Source organism: Labeo rohita, chromosome 21, assembly GCF_022985175.1.
Source record: "Labeo rohita strain BAU-BD-2019 chromosome 21, IGBB_LRoh.1.0, whole genome shotgun sequence".
Lineage (NCBI taxonomy): Eukaryota > Metazoa > Chordata > Actinopteri > Cypriniformes > Cyprinidae > Labeo > Labeo rohita.
This window is the reverse complement of record NC_066889.1, coordinates 20,815,408-20,838,408: the sequence shown is the minus strand read 5'-3', so window position 1 is coordinate 20,838,408 and position 23,001 is coordinate 20,815,408. Positions and strand designations below refer to the sequence as shown.

General features: G+C 36.6%; 1 protein-coding gene across 2 annotated transcripts in view; it reads right to left on the bottom strand.

Moving 5' to 3' along the window:
• Positions 1-8,508: 8,508 nt before the first annotated feature.
• The window catches only part of unc5da (unc-5 netrin receptor Da), a 245,101-nt gene continuing 230,608 nt past the window's right edge, over positions 8,509-23,001 (bottom strand). For both annotated transcript variants that reach the window (XM_051093816.1, XM_051093817.1), the window contains exons 13-17: positions 22,271-22,498; positions 16,801-16,950; positions 15,801-15,965; positions 13,447-13,625; positions 8,509-9,855 (exon numbers count right to left, since the gene is read on the bottom strand). In XM_051093816.1, the coding sequence (XP_050949773.1) occupies positions 9,615-9,855; positions 13,447-13,625; positions 15,801-15,965; positions 16,801-16,950; positions 22,271-22,498 (963 nt within the window). In that variant the 3' untranslated portion in view covers positions 8,509-9,614. The remainder of the gene's footprint in view (positions 9,856-13,446; positions 13,626-15,800; positions 15,966-16,800; positions 16,951-22,270; positions 22,499-23,001) is intronic.

Genomic DNA, 23,001 nt, shown 5'->3' with positions numbered 1-23,001 from the left:
GTGCACAGCAGGGCTGAAATGGAAAAGCCAGCCATGAGAACGAGCGCAAGAGAAATGGAGGGGGTTGGGGAGCAAAGTTGAGGATCTAGATATCATGAAAGGAGCGGTAAACACTTCCTGCATTGCTCCCTGCAGAAACACAGCAATCACACACTGCATTTTACTATAGTTTTACTGTAGGATTGAAGAGATTAGAGACTTTTACACTTTTTTGTTTTGTTTTGTTAAATAAAATTGTTGTTAAAACTGTTTAAATAAAGCAACATGATGACTTTTGGAAACGTCCCTTCTTTTCCACAGTAAATTATAAGGTGTTTATTTATTTATTTATTTAATTTAAAATAATTAAATATTAAACAAAAATTGTATTATAAAAATAGGGATTTCGGTTATTCAAATTATACATGATATGATTATTCTTTTTAGGTCTAAAAACTAACCTTTTTATACTGTTTTATATTAAAACCATTAAATTTTTGCAGGACTTTTAAGTTATTATTGATTTTCACTATTAATTATATACATTTTACATTATATAAATTCTGTGGTATTTTATTTATTTATTTTTGTTTTATTTTATTTTTACAGTATTTTACAGTGAAATCACATCCACTGTCCCATTAAATTTAGTATAATTTTCCACCGAGGTAACTTACAGCTAAACAATAAACTGTTTTTTTGCAGGACTATTGCATTATTTTTGGTTTTTACTATTAATATTCTAAATTTTACATTATATAAATTCTATGGTATTTTTTAACAATATTTTACAGTAAAACCACATGCATTGTCCCATTAAATCTCTGTGAGACTTTTACATTATTTTTTATTGTCACTATTAAATATATACATTTTAAATTATATAAATTATTATTATTATTTTTTTTTTACAGTAAAGCCACATGCATCGTCCCATTAAATCTTATATAATTTTCCAACAAGGTAACTTACAGCTTAACTTACAACTTACTCTGCAGGACTTTTATGTTATTTTCAATTTTCACTATTATTTATTTAAATTTTAAATTATATAAATTCTACAGTATTTTTTCCAATATTTTCTAATTATATAAATTTAACTTTTTTTTAAGCATTTTACAGTAAAACCACATGAATCATCCCATTAAATCTAATATAATTTTCCACCAAAACAAAAAACTGTTTTCTGCTGGACTTTTACATTATTTTTTATTTTTGCTATTAATATTCTAAAATTTACATGATATACATTCTGTTGTTGTTTTTTTTGTTTGTTTGTTTTAACAATATTTTACAGTAAAACCACATGCATTGTCCCATTAAATCTCTGTGAGACTATTACATTATTTTTGATTGTCACTATTAAATATATACATTTTAAATTATATAAATTATTTTTTTTTTTTTTTTTACAATATTTTACAGTAAACTTACATGCATCGTCCAATTAAATCTAATATAATTTTCCAACAAGGTAACTTACAGCTAAACAATACACACTGTTGTCTGCAGGACTTTTACGTTATTTTCGATTTTCACTATTACTTATTTACATTTTAAATTATATAAATTCTACAGTATTTTTTCCAATATTTTCCAATTATATATATTTTACATGATTTGCAATTATATAAATTTGACATCAGTTTGACCAAAGTCACATACAGCTAAACAAAAAACAGTGTTTTCTGCTGGACTTTTACATTATTTTTTATTTTTGCTATTAATATTCTAAAATTTACATTATATAAATCCTGTTTGTTTGTTTTAACAATATTTTACAGTAAAACCACATGCATTGTCTCATTAAATATAATATTCCACCAAGGTAACTTACAGCTAAACATTAAACTTTTACATTATTTTTTATTTTATTTGTATTTATTTATTTATTTATTTTTTACAATATTTTACAGTAAAACAGTTTATTATTTAGCTGTAAGTTACATTGGGGGAAAATTATATTAGATTTAATGGGACGGTGCATGTGGTTTTACTGTAAGATACTGTAACATATACCATATAATTTATATAATGTAAAATTTATATACGCCTAATAAATCGTGAAAATCAAAAATAATATAAGAGTCCTGCAGAAACACACATGCATTGTCCATTAAATCTAAAATAATTTTCCACCAAGGTAACTTACAACTTACCAATAAACATTTACTTACTTTCCTATAACATTTCTAACCTTTTCCTGCGTGCAATGAACAAACAACTGCACCAGAATCCCTGATCGCTTCCCTACAAAAACAAAAGTGATAAAACAGAGAGAAAGAGTGAGGGTGCGCTTGTATCCAGGCTACAAAGGAAGTAAACTGGAAAACAAGGCAGTGAGCAACAATTCGGACCTTTTTCCAAAGGTCTGCCCTCATGAGCTTCACATGACTCCACTTTACCCTGCTCCTCTTTTTGTCTCTCGCTTTCTTTCACTACACAAAGCGTACTTGAGCGTTATCTAGTTATCTCTCGCGCAGAAAATTGCTGTACAGTTATACAGTTAGCTGTGACCTTTCTTGCTCGGTGCATTGCTCTCCCTCTCTCTCTTTCTTCGTCTATCTCTTTTTTCCCTCTCCCTCCTTCTTCTCTCCGGCACACAGGCTCCCTGTGTGTTCTGGACTGAATGGCATGCAAATGGAGTGGGTGTTTGGGAGGCCTTTCATCCGGCCCTGAGAGAGTGAGTAAGAGAGAGAGAGAAGAAGAAAAAAGAAAAAGAGACAGTCATCTTTTATCCATTTGAGTGAGAACAGTTGTCCCAGCAGTTAGGCGGTGAGAAAAAGCAGGGTGGAGGTTGCCCTGTAGAGTTTGACATCTGGCGGACATGCTGTGTTCATTCGAGTCACAGGCTCATTTGCCCCCTTGAACAGCAGGGACAAAGCGGCCCACTCACACAACACAGCCGATACACTAAAACCTTCATTTAATGAACAAAAAATGATGAGAGTGCACAAAAACCCTGTATAATACAGTATGTGCAACCTCAGGCCAGGCTTAAAGGGATAAAACTGGTTCTTTAAAACCGAGTTGCTAGTTTTGTAATTACTAACTTGCGCCGTGCGGTGGATATGTTTCTGGTTTCACAAACTAGAACCTCCTGAAAGCGCCTGAGGCCTCGAGTAAATTATTCCCCCGTTGTGTCTTGTGACTTGATCCATATCTGATTTGGGCTCTTCGAAGCACAAAGGAAAGGGGAAGTTTTTCATCAGGACAAATGCAGTTCCCTCTTCTGGGAAGATATAAACTTTACTGGAGTCATCAGTTTGACCAATAATACACTGAATCGTAAATACTTTAGGGGACTGGCAACGGGGTAGGAATTATAAGGGACTGGTGACTGAGATGTTTGTGTAAAGCAGTCATCGCCCTCACACACACACACACAAACTTTGTGTTATCCAGAGATCTGGATTGTTTAGGTTAAGTCTTCAAGTGGGAGTGTGAAGCTCCAGGGAAGTGCGCATGTTCGCCGAGTGTCAGAGGCCCAGGCTGGAGATGTCGGCACTGACTGAGGTCGGTGACATCTGGAATGGCATCCTTCCTTAATGTAAACAGCATTGTGTTCTTGCTTCAAAACACCAGAGTTAGTGCATTTTTAGCGTGAAGTACTGCATAAAACATTTTATATAAACACAGAAATCAAAGAAATCACTAAATAACACTTTTCTGAATCAGAACAGATGTTTTTCGTGTACTAATAAAAATAGAAAAGGGAAAATCTCCAATAAATCTGACTTTACTAGTGGTTTTCAACCACGGGTTCGTGGCCTACTAGTGACCTATTACTCACCCTCATGTCCTTCCAAACTCGTAAGACCTTCGTTCATCTTGGAACACAAAATTAAGATATTTTGGATTAAATCCAAGAGCTTTCTGATCCTAAATAGACAGCAACGCTACTAACGCATTCAAGGTCCAGAAAGGTAATACAAGTCCATGTGGCATCAGTAGTTCAACCTTAATTTTATGAAGGTACGAGAATACAAAAAAATAACTTTATACGACAATTTCTTCTCTTCTGTCAACTGATGCGCGTTCACGAGAGTACCACACATGCGTGAGTTGCTGCTGACTCGGGAGCGTTCTTACGTACTTTATGAATATACACTTTTCTAGAATATTTTATTAAATAGAAATGTTTAGTAAAGTCGTTTGTTTAAATGCATATCCTTAATTCCTATTCAGTAAATCACGAAGAGCTGGAAAATTCGTGGCGTTTTTGAGTACTGTTGTGGACAATGAAGTGTCTTAAAGTGCCTGAAGTGTTTAAAAGGATGAGAACCGCTGTTGTAAACACGTACAAGAGAAATGGGGGAAAACAAGTTATCTGCTTCCCTCTGCTGTTAGTACTCACTCACTGCAGCGCCACACAAGACAGACTATGAATGGAATAGTAGAATAGTGCAGTAGATGCATACAGTTAACGATCTTTTAAAATGGCTTAAAAACAAAACACATTGTGAACCGATAAAAGTTGCAAGCAACAGTATGCTTCAAAATCTTTGTCTCGTGACGTTTTCACACACTATTTTACATTTTACATTAATCAAATTTCTGCATTGGCAATAAGGGGCGATTTCAGGCGTAGGCTATTCTATTTTTCCAGGAGGAACATCGAGCCATCCATCATCTACGTAAGTAAGTACATAAGTATTAGGCTAAGTAAATAAAATAAAATGTTTGAATGTGATGGCTTCTCAGCTCCTAAGGCATTATGGGATAGTAAAGTGTTCATTAACTACTGCATACTCTTACGTTCTACATATGTGACATAGCCTACTTCTTTTTGCAAACTACGTAATAGCCCTATTCAGAGGCCTCAGTGTGCACAAGTGCAATCAGTGCAAATACATATAAAGGAGTAATATATATATATTTTTTCACTGCCAGTAAATATATAATTTATTCAAATTAAACTGGCACTAGCTACCTTTCTTGTTTCCTGACGGATAGTGTTTCAGAAGGCAACAAATACCATCACACACACACAAAAGTTTCTTTAAAACACACTCTACATGTCAGACGCGTGAGGGCTCTACTGCATGGGCAACATTTATAACAGGGTTTTTCCTGTAACTGTTCTGTTTGCACACACTCAGATATGCATGTAAGTTTATATCTTAAAAACTGGCATCATATCCTTTCGTGTTGCTCATATTTTTCCTTTCCTCTCCGATTCACTTTCCCTCTTCTTGTTCCTTATATTCCCTTTCTCATTTGTTACTAGTTTTTCATTTCATCTTTCCATTCCTTTACCTATTTCTTCCCTTCTCTATTTTTTTCTTTTCTTGTTCCTCTCCCTCCCCTTTGCCATTCCCTTTCTCTTTCCTTTCCTATTTCCTCTCCCTTCCCGTTCCTTTTATTTCCATATTCCTTCCTTCCTCTCCTTTCTATTCTTGGTTCTCCTTCTTCTAAAAAAAGTATTTCCTCTTTTTGGTCTGCTTCCTTTTTCTTTTATGATTTGCTACATAATTCCTTTCAGTTCCCTTCTCTTCCTTTCCAAAGCTTTCCCTCTTCTTGTTTCGTATATGTTCCCTTTCCAATTTTTTACTCTTTTTTTCCTTTCATGTTTCCTCTCCTTTACGTATTTCCTCTTCCCTGTCCTTTTTTCCCTTTCTTGTTCCTCTCCCTTTACTTTGCCATTCACTTTTCTCTTTCCTGTCCCTTCCTCTTTTCTCTCCTTTTTCCTTTCCTATTCCCTCCCTCTTACCCATTTCTTCTTCTGTTTCCTCTGTCTTACCTGTTTCCTTTTCTTTTTCTCACCCTTTTCCTCTCATATTTTTCTTCTAATCCATTTCCCTTTCCTCTTCTCTTTTCCCTTCCTCCTTTTCTTTCCCTTTACTTCACTATTTTTTCTTTTTGGTCCTCCTTTTCCCTTTCATATTTCCTCTCCCTTATACATTTCTTCTTCTCTTTCCTTTCCCAATTTCCTCTCTCTTACCTATTTCCCTTTCCTCTCCTGTTTCCTCTTTTTTCCTTTGCCCATTTCCTCTTCTCTTTCCGTTTTTTATTTCCTTTCCCTTTACTTTAGTATTTCCTGTTTTTGGTCCTCTTCCTTACTTTTCCATCCCTTATCCTCTTTTTTTCATTTCTTGTTCTCTTTTTCCCTTTCCTATCTCCTCTCCCTTCCCCATTTCCTCTTCCCTGTCCCTTTTACTTCCCAGTCCTTTTTACCCACCCCCCCCTTCTTTTTCTGTCCCTTTGCTCTCCCTTCCCTTTCATATTTCCTCTTTTTGTCCTTTTCTATTTCCCTTCCTTTTCCCCCTCTTAGTCCTCCTTTTTCCTTTCCCATTTCTTTGTACCTTTCCTATTTCCTTTGCTCATATCCTTTCCATTTACTTAGTATTTCCTTTTTTGGTCCTCTTTCTTTCTTCCCTTCCCTTTTTCTCTTTTTTTTTTTCCTTTTCCATTTCCGTTTTCTTCTCTTGGTTCTCCTTTTTTCCTATTTTCTCTCCCTTACCCATTTCTTCTTCTTCTTTTCTTTTCCCCATTTCCTCTCTCTTAAATATTTCCTTTTCTTTTCCTTTCCTCTCCCATTTCTTCTTTTTTCCCCTTTCCTATTTCCTCTCCCTTACCTCTTCTCTTTCCCCTCCTCATTTCCTTTCCTTTTGCTTCAGTATTTCCTCTTTTTGGTCCTCTTCCTTTCTTTTCCTTTTTCCCTTTTCCATTTTCTCCCTTCTCCCTTCTCTTCTCTCTTCTCTTTCCCCTCCTCATTTCCTTTACTTCTACTTCAGTATGTCCTCTTTTTGTCCTTTTTTATTTCCCCCCTCTTGGTCCTCTTCGTTCTTTTCCTATTTCCTCTCCCTTACCCATTTCTTCTTCTCTTTTTTCTTTTCCCCATTCCCTCTCTTTTACCTATTTCCTTTTATTTTCCTCTCCCATTTCCTCTTTTTCCCCCTTCCCTTTCATATTTCCTTTTCTCTTTCCCTCCCTCTTTTCCTTTTTCTCTTTACTTAAGTATTTCCTCTTTTGGTCCTTTTCCTTTCTTTCCCTTCTTTTCTTTATTCCTTTTTATTTTCCCTTTTCTCCTCTTGGTCCCATTTTTTCCTTTCCTATTTCATCTCCTCTCCCATTTCCTCTTTTTTACCTTTCCAATTTCCTCTTCTCTTTTCTTTCCTTATATCCTTTCCATTTACTTCAGTATTTCCTCTTTTTGGTCCTCTTCCTTTCTTTCCCTTTCCTTTTTCTCTTTTTTCTTTTTCCATTTCCCTTTTTTTTGTCTTGGTTCTCCTTCTTTCCTATTTTCTCTCCCTTACCCATTTCTTCTTCTTCTTTTCTTTTCCCCATTTCCTCTCTCTTAAATATTTCCTTTTCTTTTCCTCTCCTCTCCCATTTCTTCTTTTTTCCCCTTTCCTATTTCCTCTCCCCTTTCCACTCCTCATTTTCTTCCCCCTTGCTCTTTTTGGTCCTCTTTCTCTTGGTCATCCTTTTCCCTTTCATATTTCCTCTCCCTAATCCATTTCCCTTTCCTCTTTTTTCCCTTTCCCATTTACTCTTCTTTCCTATTTCCTCATTTCCTTTCCCTTTACTTCAGTATTTCCTCTTTTTGGTCCTCTTCCCGTTTTTCCTTCCCTTTTCCTCTGTTTTTCCTTTTCCATTTCCCTCCCTTTCCCCCTCCTCTCCCTATGGTCTTCCTTTTTTCTTTTCCTATTTCCTCTCCCTTACACATTTCTTCTTCTTTTTCCTTTCCCCATTACTTCTCTCTTACATAGTTCCTTTCCTTTTCTTTTCCTCTCCCATTTCACTTTTTCCCTTTCCCATTTTCTCTCCCTCCCTTTCCTCATTTCCTTTTCCTTTACTTCAGTATTTACTCTTTTTGGTCCTCTTCCTTTCTTTTTCTTTTATGATTTGCTCTATTAATCCTTTACCAGTTCCGTTTTTTTCCCTTCCAAATCTCTTTTCTTCTTTCCTCACATCATTCTTTTCCTTTCTCAGTTCCTCTCCCTTCCTTTCATATCTCTCCTCCTCTTACTTACCCATTTCTCTTCCTTATTTCTTTCTCATTCCCTCCCTAATGTACCTCAGGCACAGCATATATAAAGGGTTGTTAATGATTTTATATATCAAAAAGCACAATCTCTTTTTATAGTCTGATGCAACGGACTATTTCATCACATATTCACACGGTTGTATGATAATCTAGCATTAGCGACACACTCTCGCACAGCTCATCTTTTGCACTTAGATGAAGTGATGTGTAATACCTGGGATGAGATCTGGCAGATACTGTACGCTTTACGTTCAGACGGGAGGTTGATTATACATCTATGCATTATTATGCATGTATGCATGTGCACCTGTCAGCATACTGTAGTTTTCCAGCAGGTGAGATGTGTTAAAATGCTTTTTCAGTGGTCACCATTGATCCCATCTGGTCAATATGAGGTCACAAGCTGGTACTGGATGTATTTAGAGGAAAGATAAAACAACAGGGGGAAAAAATCACATATGGAAATCACTCCTCTTGGATGTTATGAGTATGTGTGTGCTACATTCAGATCAAACCACCAGAGGTTCCTGTCAAAATATGTTTGATGGGTTTTTACTTGGTTATCCAATGAATTTTACACACAGCTGTCCATCATTCATCATTTTGAGAGACAGCTTGCAGCAGCTTGGTCACATTTAAAGAGACAGTTCACCCAAAAATGACAATTCAGTCATCATTTGCTTACCCTCTTTTGTTCCAAACCCATTTCTTCCAGTTTCTTTCTTTTGTGGAATAAAAACTAATTTTGATTAAAACTGTTTTTTAACATAATAAAAGTCTATGGATGTGGACTGAAGATTCAGTCTGTTTCTAACATAAAGCTATTATATGGCTTTAGAAGATATAGTGCTTGAGTTACAAAACTACTACAAACTTTTTAGGTGAACTGTCCCTTTAAATGTATAATTATTTCCTTACCTCAAATCACACTTTCTCATTAAGCATTATCGTTTTCTGCTTTCTTCTTTTATATTCCCTCCTTCAGACAAAAAATAACAACAATAATAATTATATATTTTGATAGGCTGCAAAAGTAAATGTATAACAATGTTTTGTTTTGGTTATCTTTGAGTACATCTTTCAGTTTACACTGGTTGCTATCCAACAGGCTTTAATAGTATTCAATAGTACAGATGTTTCTTTTTTTTAATCTATTTGCAATCAGAAAGTTACTCAGAAATGCAGACAACCGTTGTGGTTTTCAAACAGAACGACACGAAATAAAAGTGTCCCACAAAAACGACGACACATTCTTCAACACTCTGAAGCATCGAGGCAGCCCGGTCTGTGATCACAAGTCAACATTTAGGCTGTTGAACTTTCCCAGTTTGCCTTTACGGAAACAAATGATCGCGAAAGCATACCCACAATCTTTAGCTGCAGATTTTCATCAGACAGGCTTAGTGTATAAGTCAGTTTGTTCTGATGCGTTTAAGGGTACTTGATAGGAATACTGTGTGCGTGTGTGAGTTTCTGTGAATCACTGAAGCTTGTCTATTTGGTCACAACCCATCTTTAACACCCTGTTTTTATCAGTCAAGGAGAGGGAGGAGCAAAAGCGCCACCTCCTCTTTTCCCTTGTCGTACCCTCTTATCTCCGATAAGGACAGTGTTTTAGTCTTCATTTCCACTGAAACTGTTCTTAGGTGTGGTTTGCGTCGAGCTCCTCACTGCTGCGGTTCATGGTGGAGTCGCTGGAGGGGATGGTTTTGCTGATGCGGTCTAGAGTGTCCACGCTGGTTGAGTGTTTGGACTGAACTTTGCCGATTTCCTCCAAAGCGCTGGCCAAAGAGTCCAGATCACCTCGTTCCTGATGCTGAGCTTCCCATAAACTTAGAATGACAGCGGATGGGCTGGTCTGGCACGCAAAATAACTCAGGTTTCTGTATGAGGGGGGGGAAAAGACAAGGGACAAACATGGATTAACATGTGGATGGATAGTACAGAAGTACAATTGAACAACTGAATAAAAAATGACTAAACAAGGTCTCTCTGCAAAGAGAGAGGAGGGACAAATATCAAATGATAACTCCTGATTATTTAAGACTAGTGGATGGTGAGGAGGTGAGGAGTGAAATGCTAATGAAATTGTGTTTGTAAAACATTTCAAGTACTTTAAGTATAGTTTAACTGGTATTTATAAAATCCAACCTATTACATATTCATGTCTTGTGAACCCTAAGACAACAATTGTTAATTGTGACTTTTGATCTCACAATTCTAACTATTATAATGTAAGAACTGCAAGATATAAACTCTCAGGTCTCTCAGAAATGCATGATATATACTCACAATTGTGACTTTTTTTCTCAGAATTGCGAGAAACGCACAATAATGAGTTAAGTCAATGTATAATTTTTTCTCCTTAGAATTGGACTTTATAACTTAGAATTGGGAGTTTATCTCAGTTCTGAGAAATAAGTCAGAAATGCAACTAACAATTGTGAGATATCACACAATTCTAAGAAAAGAGTCACAATTGCGAGATACAAACTTGCATTTGCAAGAAAAATTTCTTTATTTTTTGCAATTGCAAGTTCATATCCTGCTATTCTGACTTTATTTCTCACAACTGCGAGTTTATATTTCACAATTCTGAGACAAAAGTCACAAATGCAAGAAAAAAGTCAGAATTACGAGATACAAACTTGCAAATTCTTTCTTTATATCTTGCGAGTGAGTTCATATCTTGCTATTCTGACTATTTCTCACAACTGAGATTTTTTTATCTCACAATTCTGAGAAAAAAGTCAGAAATGAGAGAAAAAAAGAATCGCAAGATACAAACTCGCATTTGCGAGAATTTTTTTTTCTTTATTTCTCGAAATTGCGAGTTTATATCACGCAGTTCTGAGAAAAGTGTCACAACTGCAAGATACAAACTTGCATTTACAAGAAAAATGTCTTTATTTCTTGCAATTGCGAGTTTTTATTTCACAATTCTGAGAAAAAAGTCAGAAATGCGAGAAAGTCAAAATTACAAGATACAAACTTGCACTTGCGAGAAAGAATTTTTCTTTCTTTATTTCTCCCAATTGCAAGTTTATATCATGCAGTTCTGAGAAAAAAGTCACAATTGCGTTACACAAACTTGTATTTACAAGAAAAGTTTCTTTGTTTCTTGCAACTGCAAGTTCATATCCTGCTGTTCTGACTTTATTTCTCACAACTGCGAGTTTATATTTCACAATTCTGAGACAAAAGTCAGAAATGCAAGAAAAAAACAATCGCGAGATACGAACTCGCATTTGCGAAAATTTTTCTTTTTTTTCTCGCAATTGCGAGTTTATATCACGCAGTTTTAAGTGTCACAACAAGTGTCACAAGCATTTGCGAGAAAAAATGTCTATTTCTTGCAATTGTGAGTTTATATCCTGCTATTCTGACTTTAGAACTCACAATTATGAGTTTATATCATGCAATTGTGAGAAAAAAAGTCACACGTGTGAGATATATACTCACAACTGCAAGAAAAAAAGTCAGACTTGCCAGTATAAACTCATAATAGTGAGTTATAAAGTTAGAATAGCAAGATATAAACTTACAAAATTTGCATTTCACAATTGTGACTTTTTTTCTCAGAATTGCGTAATATAAACTTCAGAATTGTGATATAAAAAGTCGCAATTACATTTTTTTTATTCAGTGGCAGACACGGGCTTCCATACTTTTTATACTAATACAAGTTTAGGTTTTACGTTAAAACGTTAAAACTGAAGTATAAATGAACAAAAGTTATGATATACAAATATAATATGAATAAATTCAAATATAAAAAACATTAACCTAAATAAATAAATGCTGTAAAAATAGCTGTTGAGTTACCAAAAAGTTTTAAATCTGAATAAGCACAGTGTTTATATTTTTACATGTTTCTATTTTAAATAGACCACAAGTTTGGTTATATAAATTCATATTATTCCGCAGAGACACTGAATTATTACACTCTATTGCAAGGATTCTCAGTCTGCATAACTTTCAATTTAATAATGTTATTCTGTAAAGCCTGTATGCCCCAACAACATATCAGAATGGTTAAATTAGTTTATAAAAGCGAGAAGGATATTAAAGAAGTTTTGCTGGAAGAAAATCAACCCATCTTTGAGACATAATTGAATCACAGAAGCGGAAATCACAGTTCTGCAGGTGTGCGTCTTAAAGATGCAGACATAGCTCATCTCCTGCCCACACATTTTAGTGCAGCTGAGTTTCATCTATGGCGAGAGAACTTCCTATTGACCTTACATTAAGGCTATTTTAGAAAACAAAGAGTCACATCAGCCAATGAAGTAAAAATGAACCATCATTCATTTCCAAGATGGTTATGATAGTTTGCAAGGACAAAACGGGTTGCTAGTTAAACAGCCTGCTGAGGTCACAAAACATGCCATTCTGGTCTTTTCAGCAGGATATTTTACCTCGCCATTAACCAACCCATCAAGAATATACTGCAGTGTTGATGGGGTGATGTAAACAATGTAATTCTTTGATTTTCTGTGGGTATTCGGACTCCAGCAGGGGGCAGTGTTGCGCTACACCGACTCCTACGCCGCAGCTCTCTGGGTAATTGCCCTCTGCGCTGTTTAGACGAGCTTGCACATCCTCAGAAGGTAATTGCAGAAATCCGCTTAACAAGGAGGAGACATTCTCATTACACACTGCCTGGGGCTCTGACCAGCTAGAAAATTCCCCTAAATCCTTCTGTCCGACTCTCCCAGCCTCATTTCAAAAACAACTCTGTCTTTTATCCCTGGTGAAAATATTACAAAAGTAAACCCACATCACGAAAGAAAGTTTTATTCATCCTCCGCAGCAGTGAAGCGAATAAACATGCGACAGATTTTAAACTCATGACCTCATGAACATTTTGATCAGGGGTCTGTTTGTTGTAAGCGGTACTGAAATCACCATGGGAAATGGAGGAGAAATAAAAACAGGCAGCTAGTGAATTAAGCTGTTGTTAAAAAATTGCTAGCTGGGCATAAGACCAATGATGTATTAGAACAGAATAAAGAGAAAGAACAGAAAAACTTGTTTTAGATCAAAAAGATCTGAATGAATGTTTAAACACATTCATGTTACATATGAATGAAATCAAAAGTGATACTGTGATTTCTGTCTTATATGGAACTCAAAATGCTAATAAGCTGAACTGATGCTCAAGAAATCAAGACATTTCTTTATATATATATCTGTGTATATCAGTGTTAATGTATTGCCATAGATGTGAGGTATGGTTTCCTGGAACTGGCGGTTGCAGGATGCACGAGTTCGATCTCATTACAGCCCCATAGTTACTGCCTGTGGCTTTGCCGAAGGTTAATGCGAGCATGTGCTGGAAGAATATGTAGCAAATTAGACGCGTGGGAGTCCATATGTTTGTATTTGAACATGTATGTCACCGTCTGTATGCTTGCTTGTGGACAATGCTTGTCCGTGTTTGTCTGCTGTATGTTTTTGCATAATTCTCTCACCTGTCTATATGCAGTTTCTGCGCTAAGAGCTGCCAGTCTTTGCCCTTGGAATTCGCTGTGTCGAAGGTGGCGCAGATTCGCTGGCGAATGGACAGGGGGATTTTGAAGGCCCTGGACCCCGTTTGAGAGGTGATGGTACAGTCTGATTGTGTGAAGAATGGCACTGTGTCTTTTTCACTCTGGAGGAAACAAGTATCGCAGTGACATTAGAGTTCACCGAGGGGTTAAACTGGGATAAAACCATCAGAAAAAGCAGTTTGATTCAATAAAAAAAATGTTGGAAGTCAAAACAGTGATATTAAAGGGATAGTTCAACCAAACATTTAAATTCTGTCATTAATTACTTAGCCTGGTGTCGTCACACTTTCATGAACGTGTCGAAGACTGACACGACTGACAGGTCATTTTTTTTGTTTTCTTTGTGCACTAAAAGCTTCATAGCTTCATAAAATTACAGTTGAACCATTGATGTCACATGGACTATTTTAAAGGAGAAGTCCACTTCCAAAACAAAGATTCACATAGAATGTACTCACCCTCTTGTCATCCAAAATGTTCATGTCTTTCTTTCTTCAGTCATAAAGAAATTATGTTTTTTTCAACATTTCAACATTTTTCTCCATATAATGGTTTAATATGATATGGTGCCCCGATTTTGAACTTCCAAAATGCAGTTTAAATGCCGCTTCAAGGAGCTCTAAATGATCCCAGCCGAGGAAGAAGGGTCTTATCTAGTGAAACGATCGGTTATTTTCATAAAAATAATACAATTTATATACTTTTTATTCTCAAATGCTCGTCTTGCCTTGCTCTGCCTGAACTCTGGCTCAAGACAGTTAGGGTATGTTGAAAAACTCGTATCGTATTTTCTCCCTCAACTTCAAAAATCATTTCGAAATCATCCTACATCGCTGCAGAAGTACCGACCCAGTCTTTGCAAAGTGAACATGTGAAGAAGATCAAACACCCTTAACAAAAAAGGTAAAACAGCGATATAGGACGATTTTGAAGTTAAGGGAGAACATGAGATGGGAGTTTTCCGACATACCCTAACTGTCATGAACCGGAAAAAACACAGTCTAGGCAAAGTAAGACAAGACGAACGTTTGACATTAAAAAGTATATAAATTGTATTATTTTTATGAAAATAACCAATCATTACGCTAGATAAGACCCCTCTTTCTCAGCTGGGATCGTTTACAACTGCATTAGGGATCGTTTGAAGCCGCATTTAAACTGCATTTTGGAAGTTCAAAATCGGGGCACCATAGCAGTCCATTATACAGAGAAAAATGCTGAAATGTTTTCCTCAAAAAACATCACTTCTTTACGACTGAAGAAAGAAAGACATGAACATCCTGGATGACAAGGGGGTAAGTGCATTATATATAAATCTTTGTTTTGGAAGTGGACTTCTCCTTTAATGTCCTTACTACCTTTCTTGGCCTTGAACGTGGTAGTTGCGTTGCTATCTATACAGGTTCAGAAAGCTCTCAGATTTCATCAAAAATATCTTAATTTGTGTTACAAAGATGAACGAAGGTCTTACAGGTTTGGAACAACATGAGGGTGAGTAATTAATGATAGAATTTTCATTTTTGTGTGAACTATCCCTTTAAGTTTAAGGTGATAAAACCAGTTATTAATAATCTTTAATATTTAAAAAATAAATTATTTATTTATAAAACAGCGATGTAGGATTTTGAAGTTTGAAAAAAAATGACATGGGAGTTTTTCGACATACCCTAACTGTATTGACCCGGATTACACAGAGTAAGCATGCGTATCGCAGAGCTACACAAGACGAGCATTTGAGGTTAAAAAGTATATAAATTGTACATTTGTTTAGAAAATAACCTCTGGTTTCACTAGATAAGACCCTTCTTCCTCAGCTGGGATCGTTTAGAGCCCTTTGAAGCTGCATTTAAACTACATTTTGGAAGTTCAAACTCACAGGCACCATAGAAGTCCACTATATGGAGAGAAATCCTGAAATGTTTTCCTCAAGTAACATATTTTCTTTACGACTGAAGAAAGAAAGACAGAAACTTCTTGGAGGACAAGGGGGTGAGTAAATTATCTGTAAATTTTTGTTCTGGAAGCAAGCTTCTCCTTTAATATGTAATTAATTACAAACAAATGTGCAATTATTATTATTTTTTTACTCAATTAACAGCACTAATTGACAGCAGAATCACCAACATATTTTAGCCAACCTCTGAAATCTCAGAGCACAGTATACAGTATATAAAAAATGAATGGACCATCAATATTCCAAACACAGTAAGATATCTTATTCTACTGCACTTTGTCAATACCTCACTAGTTTGTTACGTGAGTTTTATCTTCCATACCTCAGCAATGGTGGTGTAGACCTGTAGGATCTGCTCATGACCTTTGACCTGCCGAATACTGATCTTACAGGAGAGCTGATTGGCTGCTGGACTGTAGCGCTCCAGAGAAAAGGCACACTGCAGAGGAGACTGGCTACTGCACCACACCTGAGAGAAGGAGAATTCCTGCACAAGAAAACAAGAAGAAGGAGGAACGAGTGAATATTTTTAGTACGAAATCAATAGGAAGTACATATGCCTCCTCTCCTCTTCTCCTTATTGTTATTCTGCTGTTGGAGCCGCTGAAGCTAATTTACTTAGTGTCATGTCACTGACGGCCCTGCCAGAACACAGCCTAGTATGACAAAACAGGGCTTGCTATGGGTATGATTTGGATAAAAATGTGCCTGCGGTCATAGAGCTTTACGAAGAAAGGAATGGTGGGTAAACAGCATTGAGAAAAACACTCTTGAGAATGTGTCATCTAAAAACAGAAACAATTTGACAAAATAATACCAATACTGAAATGCAGCTCTGCTGGTGTAGCAAATAAAACTAGATAGAGAATGCTGCTTGACCATGCTAAATCTGACACCATGATACTAACATGTTCTGGATGGTTCCCAAAGCATTATGTATCAAAATAAGCTGTATGAAGGCCATTAAATATGATTTAGGTCCCATTTTCAATGATTTTTGGAATGTTAGGCAAGCAAAACATTTTTTTCTCAACAAGATGCTTGATTTAAGGTATCACTCCAAAGTTATATTACATAAATTTGATTAACACTTTCGAAAACTACACAGGTGGAAAAAACATCCTTATCTCCAGGAAAAAGACACCGGATTTCTACCACGGCCTCCGGCTAAACTACCTTAAACAGAGCTGTATTAATATTCATACGACCAGTCAAATGAACACTGGAATTTGACATCTCATTAATATTCACCCTCATATGCATATTAACACAACTCATGCATATTCATACCAAGCTGACATACATATTCATAAGGACAGCACCTGGCAGGTGGTGAAAGGTTTGATGCTCCACAGGAACTGGGGGATGTCCTGGATGGAGACCTGCAGGCTAAAAGAGTTCGCTCTGAAGAGCAGGGTCTTGGGTTCCTCCAGGAGGCGCCCTCCTCGACCCCGTTCCACGGATACCACCTCCTGCGAGGAAGAGTAAATACAGATATAAACGCTCATGCATAAACACATCCTGACACGTACAATACCCTACACTAGGAACAGAACTCAACTGATTGCTCATGTTTAAATTATTCAGCTGAAAAAACAACCCTCCTACGCTACACAACAGCTATTTCCTAGGTATGGCGGCACCTTTAATCTTCGTAACCTTAGAAGATGAAGCGGAAAGTGATTAAAAACCCTGACGCGAAGCTGACGTTTCCAACCCCTAGACCAGCAAACAGGTCGAAGAAATGCCTGCACTGCATTTTTCATCTACAAGAATGGAATTACAATAACACCCTGGGCTTAATATAAAAAATAAACAAAACCAAATCTGGCAACACAACAACTAATAAATCTGAAGCCACAATGCCTTCAATTACCATCTCGGTCGAATACAATGAACTTCGTCTAGCTTTCCTGTTTGCAAAACGCACACGAAATGGCATGCAGAAGAGAAGCGCGAGACACTGGATGGATAGAATCGGCATTGATGAAAGGCACGGGTGATTTTGTGCTCTTTGCATCTATTCTGTGGGAATTGTTGACAATGGCACAGTAGCATTAAAAGCATTAGGTCTCTCTCTCTCGCGTTCTCTCTCTCTCGGTCACAAAAGACAGGAAAATAGTCTCTCGCTGTGATGGCTGCTGATCGATCCTGGCCTGAATTCGTTCAGTTTCCAGGGAGGAATTCATTTGCTGTTTTGTGAAATGCAAACAACGCTGACAACAAAGAGTACAAAAGGAGAAAAAACGGCGGGTGAACGGCTGGATAAACAAAGTGGAAGAGTGCTTTGGTGTGGAGAAATACAATCTTTGACCATTCACTCATGAGTGTGTCCTTTTTGGGAAGAAGACTTCACAGAACCGAGATCTGTCACACACACGGTTGTTTTTCTGTCACACTGGAGACTTTTCATTGACTTCTATTGTGTTTATATTGAGCTAATGGTATTGTCTATATGCTTCACCTAACTCTTAGGTTTGCATTTTTATTGGGGAGTTATTCAGGTCATTCTACAAGATACATTGGAGTTCCCTACATACACTACCATAAAAAGTTGCATTAAATTGATCAAAAGTGACAAAAGAAATGCTGCTCTTTTAAAATGTGAAATGTGAAGAATAATGTTTCACAAAACTACTGTTTTTGAAGTGCCCCAATTATGCCTTTTACTAATATTGTTTTGGGAGTCTCGTACAATAGGTTTAGATGGATGCAAGGTGAAACAGTGCTTTAGGTTTCTCTAAATATTCATTAAGAGCTGGGGGGTGAAAACTTTTGAACAGAACGAAGATGTGTACATTTTTCTTATTTTGCCTAAGTATCATATGTTTTCATGAAGTACTTACCTTCAGATGCTACAAAAGATAGTTACATATTTCCCAGAAGACAAAATAAGTTAAATTTACCCTGATCTTCAAATCCAAAAAGTTTTCACCCCCGGCTCTTAATGCATCGTGTTTCCGTCTGGAGCATCAGTTAGTGTTTGAACCTTCTGTAATAGATGCATATGAATCCCTCAGTTGTCCTCAGTGTGAAAAGATGGATCTCAGAATCATACAGTCATTGTTGGAAAGGGTTCAAACACACAAACAAATGCTGGAAAACCAAAGAATCTGTGGGACCTGAAGGATTTTTCTGAAGAATACCACGCAGTTTAACTGTTCAGGACAAACAAGGGACTCATGAACAACTATCACTAAATAAAAAACACAGCTGTGGTTTATTCAGGTAACAACACTGTATTAAAAATCAAGGGGATGTAAACTTTCAAACTGGGTCATTTTTATAAAGTCAGCTATTATTTTCTCTTGTGGACTATTTGTAAACATCTTCTATGTGAAATATCTTATTCAGGTCAGTACTAAATAAACAATAACATGCATTTTGCATGATCCCTATTATTTTGGTAAAATACTTAACATTTTTAAAGATTCTGAAGGGGGGATGTAAACTTATGACCTCAACTGTATAGACATTTTCTAGACATTTTAACAACAACCCAGTAACTTATTTTTTTTTTGTTCTTTGAAATTCATCACAAAATTTTGGTCTGTCCTCAGGCCTTTGTTTCCAAAGTGTCCTTGCAATGTTATTAAATATGCACATTTTAATGAAAGCAAAATATACAGCATAGAGGTAACAGCTAGCAGACAGCTATGTTGTCTAGCATTCTCTACATTTTTATATTTTATTTTGTGTTACCAGGTTTTGTCAACATGATACTTTTTTAAAAGGGGTCATGGACTGCCTCTTTTTATTATTTTGTACTGTCCTCTGAGGTCCACTTATGTTACCAAGAGTTTTTTTACATCAAAAATCATCATCATTTAGAAGTAATAGGCTATTTTCTGTCATGTTTTAACCCCCCCTCATTAGAATTGCAGACTTAGTAATTGCCCACTGCTATGATTGGCTAACAGTTGTGTATGTTTGACAGCCTACGACAGCCTAAAAAAACAAAACAAATACTCAGCACATATCAAACTATCTGTAATAACAGACAAGGCAATAGTGGCCACGTAATAAAAACAGTTACTCACACTTGTATGGTGCGACCTTACTGTCGGATCCAATATGGCTGGCCCATCATTGTCTTTTAGTTTCAATCTTTCTGAAAATCATGTGTTGAATTGTGCCTTGTTTGTAAACAAATCCACGTTAAAATGAAGTGAACAAAGGACTGAGTTTTTACTGACATGATCTGGAGCTTCATTAAAAATAAAGTTCATCTACTCTTTCCTAATGTTGGAATCAAAATGAAGCTAATGCAAGTGTTTTTTTCAAAACTTGGCAGTGCACAGCGTCTTCTTGTCTCTTCTGAGCCATATTTATCATTTGGTTTCTGCGCAGACCTGTGTTTGCCTCTCTCATTATTAACACTAAATGCGCAAATCGGTGGGCGGGGCTAAACAGGCAGTGATGTCGAATCAGGAATTGATCTTCTTCTGCGGAGGCGGAGTTTAGCCAGACTATTATGTCACAAAGCAGCACATTCCACAACCTGTCGTTTTGGCAGACTGGCTTCAATATAAGCTGTTTTTAAACTAATGAGTAAGTTCTGAGTTCTGAAACTTACAGGATGTTTTACAGTACAATGACTTCTCTGTTCATTACCCCTTTAAAGTATTAAAAGCACAAAACAGCAATAAAATCTCAAGGGTAATAACATTGACCTTTTTCACTTTATTTTATGTGTTGGAACTAGGGCTGTCAAACGATTAATCGCGATTAATCGCATACAAAATAAAAGTTTGAGTTTGCCTAATATATGTGTGTGTACTGTGTATAATTATTATGTATATATAAATACAAACACATTCATTTATATATTTAAGAAATATATATTGTATTTACTATAATTTTTATAGAATTTATATTATATATAAATAAAAATATTGTGTACATAACATATTTCTCTTAAATATATACATTAATTTGTGTGTTTACATATACATAATAATTTCACACAGTACACAGACATATATTAGGCAAACTCAAACTTTTATTTTGTATGAGATTAATCGCGATTAATCGTTTGACAGCCATAGTTGCATTATTTAACATCTTAAAGGGGTCATCGAATGCAAAGTTTACTTTTACATGTTGTTTGAACATTAATGTGTGTTGGAAGTGCATGTACAAATCTACCCTATAATGATAAAAATCCATGCAGTGTTTTTTAATTAATCTGTAAAAATAATTCCCTTTTTCAAATCGAGCCGGTCTCAGATGCCTGTCATTGTGGCGTCACACCGTCAGAGGCCGCTCCCACAATAGTTGATTGACATGAGCGTCTTACCTCCGACCCGCCCTGAATCAGCTGTAACAGTCCGACCTCCATTGTTTTGATGCCGGAGCAGGGTTGCAAGTTGGATAAGAATATCTCAGATTGAGCGATTGAGGTGTTGTGTTGCTGGATGTAATAATGAACGTAGTGGTCGTCATTTACTCCTGACATCTGAGCCGCTGAAGATGCAGTGGATTATATTTGTTTGCGAAGGGAATGCGCCTCCCGATCTACATAAATGCGTCTAGGTTTGCGCAAATCATTCGTGATCCAGCTTCACCTACAGCAGAAGTGAGTATAAGATTTTTTTTATGAATCTCTCCAATCACCTTTCCTAATAACGTGCTAGTTAGCAAGTTTCTCACTCCACAGAGAGGACAGAGGGGTGGGGCATGGCAAGCAGAGCTCATTTGCATTTAAAGGAACAATCCATCAGAATGGGATGATTTTTGCAGATCTCATTTTGAAAAGGTAAAAAGGGTGTTGCTTTACACAACCACTGAGAATTTTTAACCAAAGTATATTATAGACTTTTCATTAAGACCCTAAAGAATCTTATCAACTTGTGGAAAATGGTCTGATGACCCCTTTAAAATGTCAATCAAGTTACTATGATTCCTCTATGGTACACAACTAATAACTGAAAACTGTAAATTCGCATAATGAACCACCTCATGGCCTTCAACACAGGGCTTGTGACATTCAATCCTGGTACCTTTGTAAAAGTATAATAATATCTCAACATATATATATATAAGTTTATTAATTTAGCTTGAGTGCAATGCACTCCAAACATCAGTACTTTGTGCGTGTATGTGTGTGTGTAGAGAGAAAAATAATGCCACTAATCTAGTCTGTGTATGCCTTGAGGCTTCAATGCAACACAAAGATATCTCCACATCTCCATAACCAAGAAAAAAAGATCCATGTGAAACATTAAATATAAATGAAATTATGCTTTCTTCATAAAGTTAAGAGCTTGTAAGATCCGTGTGTGTGCAGAACAAAGACTTTTCTGAAGCTGTGTCCACTCAGCTAGACGTTACGCCTAACAGAATGTAAATCACTTTTAATTAGCGCACAGAAAATATTCAGTCACGTAGTGAACGCGTGAAGCGAGAGTGGCTCGCCGTGTCTTTGTAATTTAAGAAGCTATTCTATCAGTTAGCTGGAGATGTGTGTGTGTATGAGAGAGAGAGAAAGATTGGTCCAGCTGACTTTCAGTAGAGCGTAAAACCAGAGTACCCACAGGGCATGACGGCTAGCCATAACATGCTGCCCCATGAATGCAAATATCCCATAAGCCATGGATTTCCATCTATTGCCATATGCAGTGTGAAGGGGATATGTATCATGACATTTAAAATGCCCGCAACTGTGAAAGCCGAAAACGCACCCTGTGGAAAGACCAGTTTGTACCAGGATGAATTGGTTTGAATGAACCAGTGGCTTCTTAACTAGTGCATCAACATCTAAAACACAACATGTTGTGAGCAATAACACACCTGAAAGGCATGGGGCGTATCATCGACGCAGTACACTCGAATGCTGTAGTTGAGGAAGTTGGGCTCCATGTTTCCAAACGCTGCCAGTCGGAGTCTCTTCCCTGCCGCCTGTGTGAGGGCCTCTCCCACTAAAGCGTAACACCCCGGCCTCTCCACCAACAAGTGGCAGCACTGAGTGTCCAACAGGCAGTAACAAGAGGTGCTCTCCTCTTCCACAGTCATGACCTCCTGTCAGAAACACACAAACACACAGTCAATATCCAACTGTTGATGCGTCGTGTAAAAGTCTTGGCGGTGATCACATTAGGGTTTGCTGTTAAGGACAACTGCGGTGAGTGATGACGTCATTCTATTTCAAAGGGCAAAAGAGTTAAACCAAGCCTGCAGTAGGCTTTAGTCAAGGCAGCGCCATATTTAACTTCTGACAGGAATAAAAACGAGGATGTGAGGGAAAGAAGTACAGTGCGTTCAATGGAGTGAACTGTTGTTTAAAACATACTGGCTGTTCAGCTGACGAAGCATCTTCCAGAGAAAAAAATTCAGTAGACAGTTAAAAGTTGTGACAAAGAGTTTTGCAAGTTGTAAGTTGTGTAAATTGTGATCTAGGACATGATTAATGATGTCATTTGTTTTCAGATGGCTGAAGATGAATTTTAAACATTTTTTTTTAAATGTGTACATTTTTTAACTTTTAATTTTGACCATCTCTACATAACAGTATTCACTGTTCT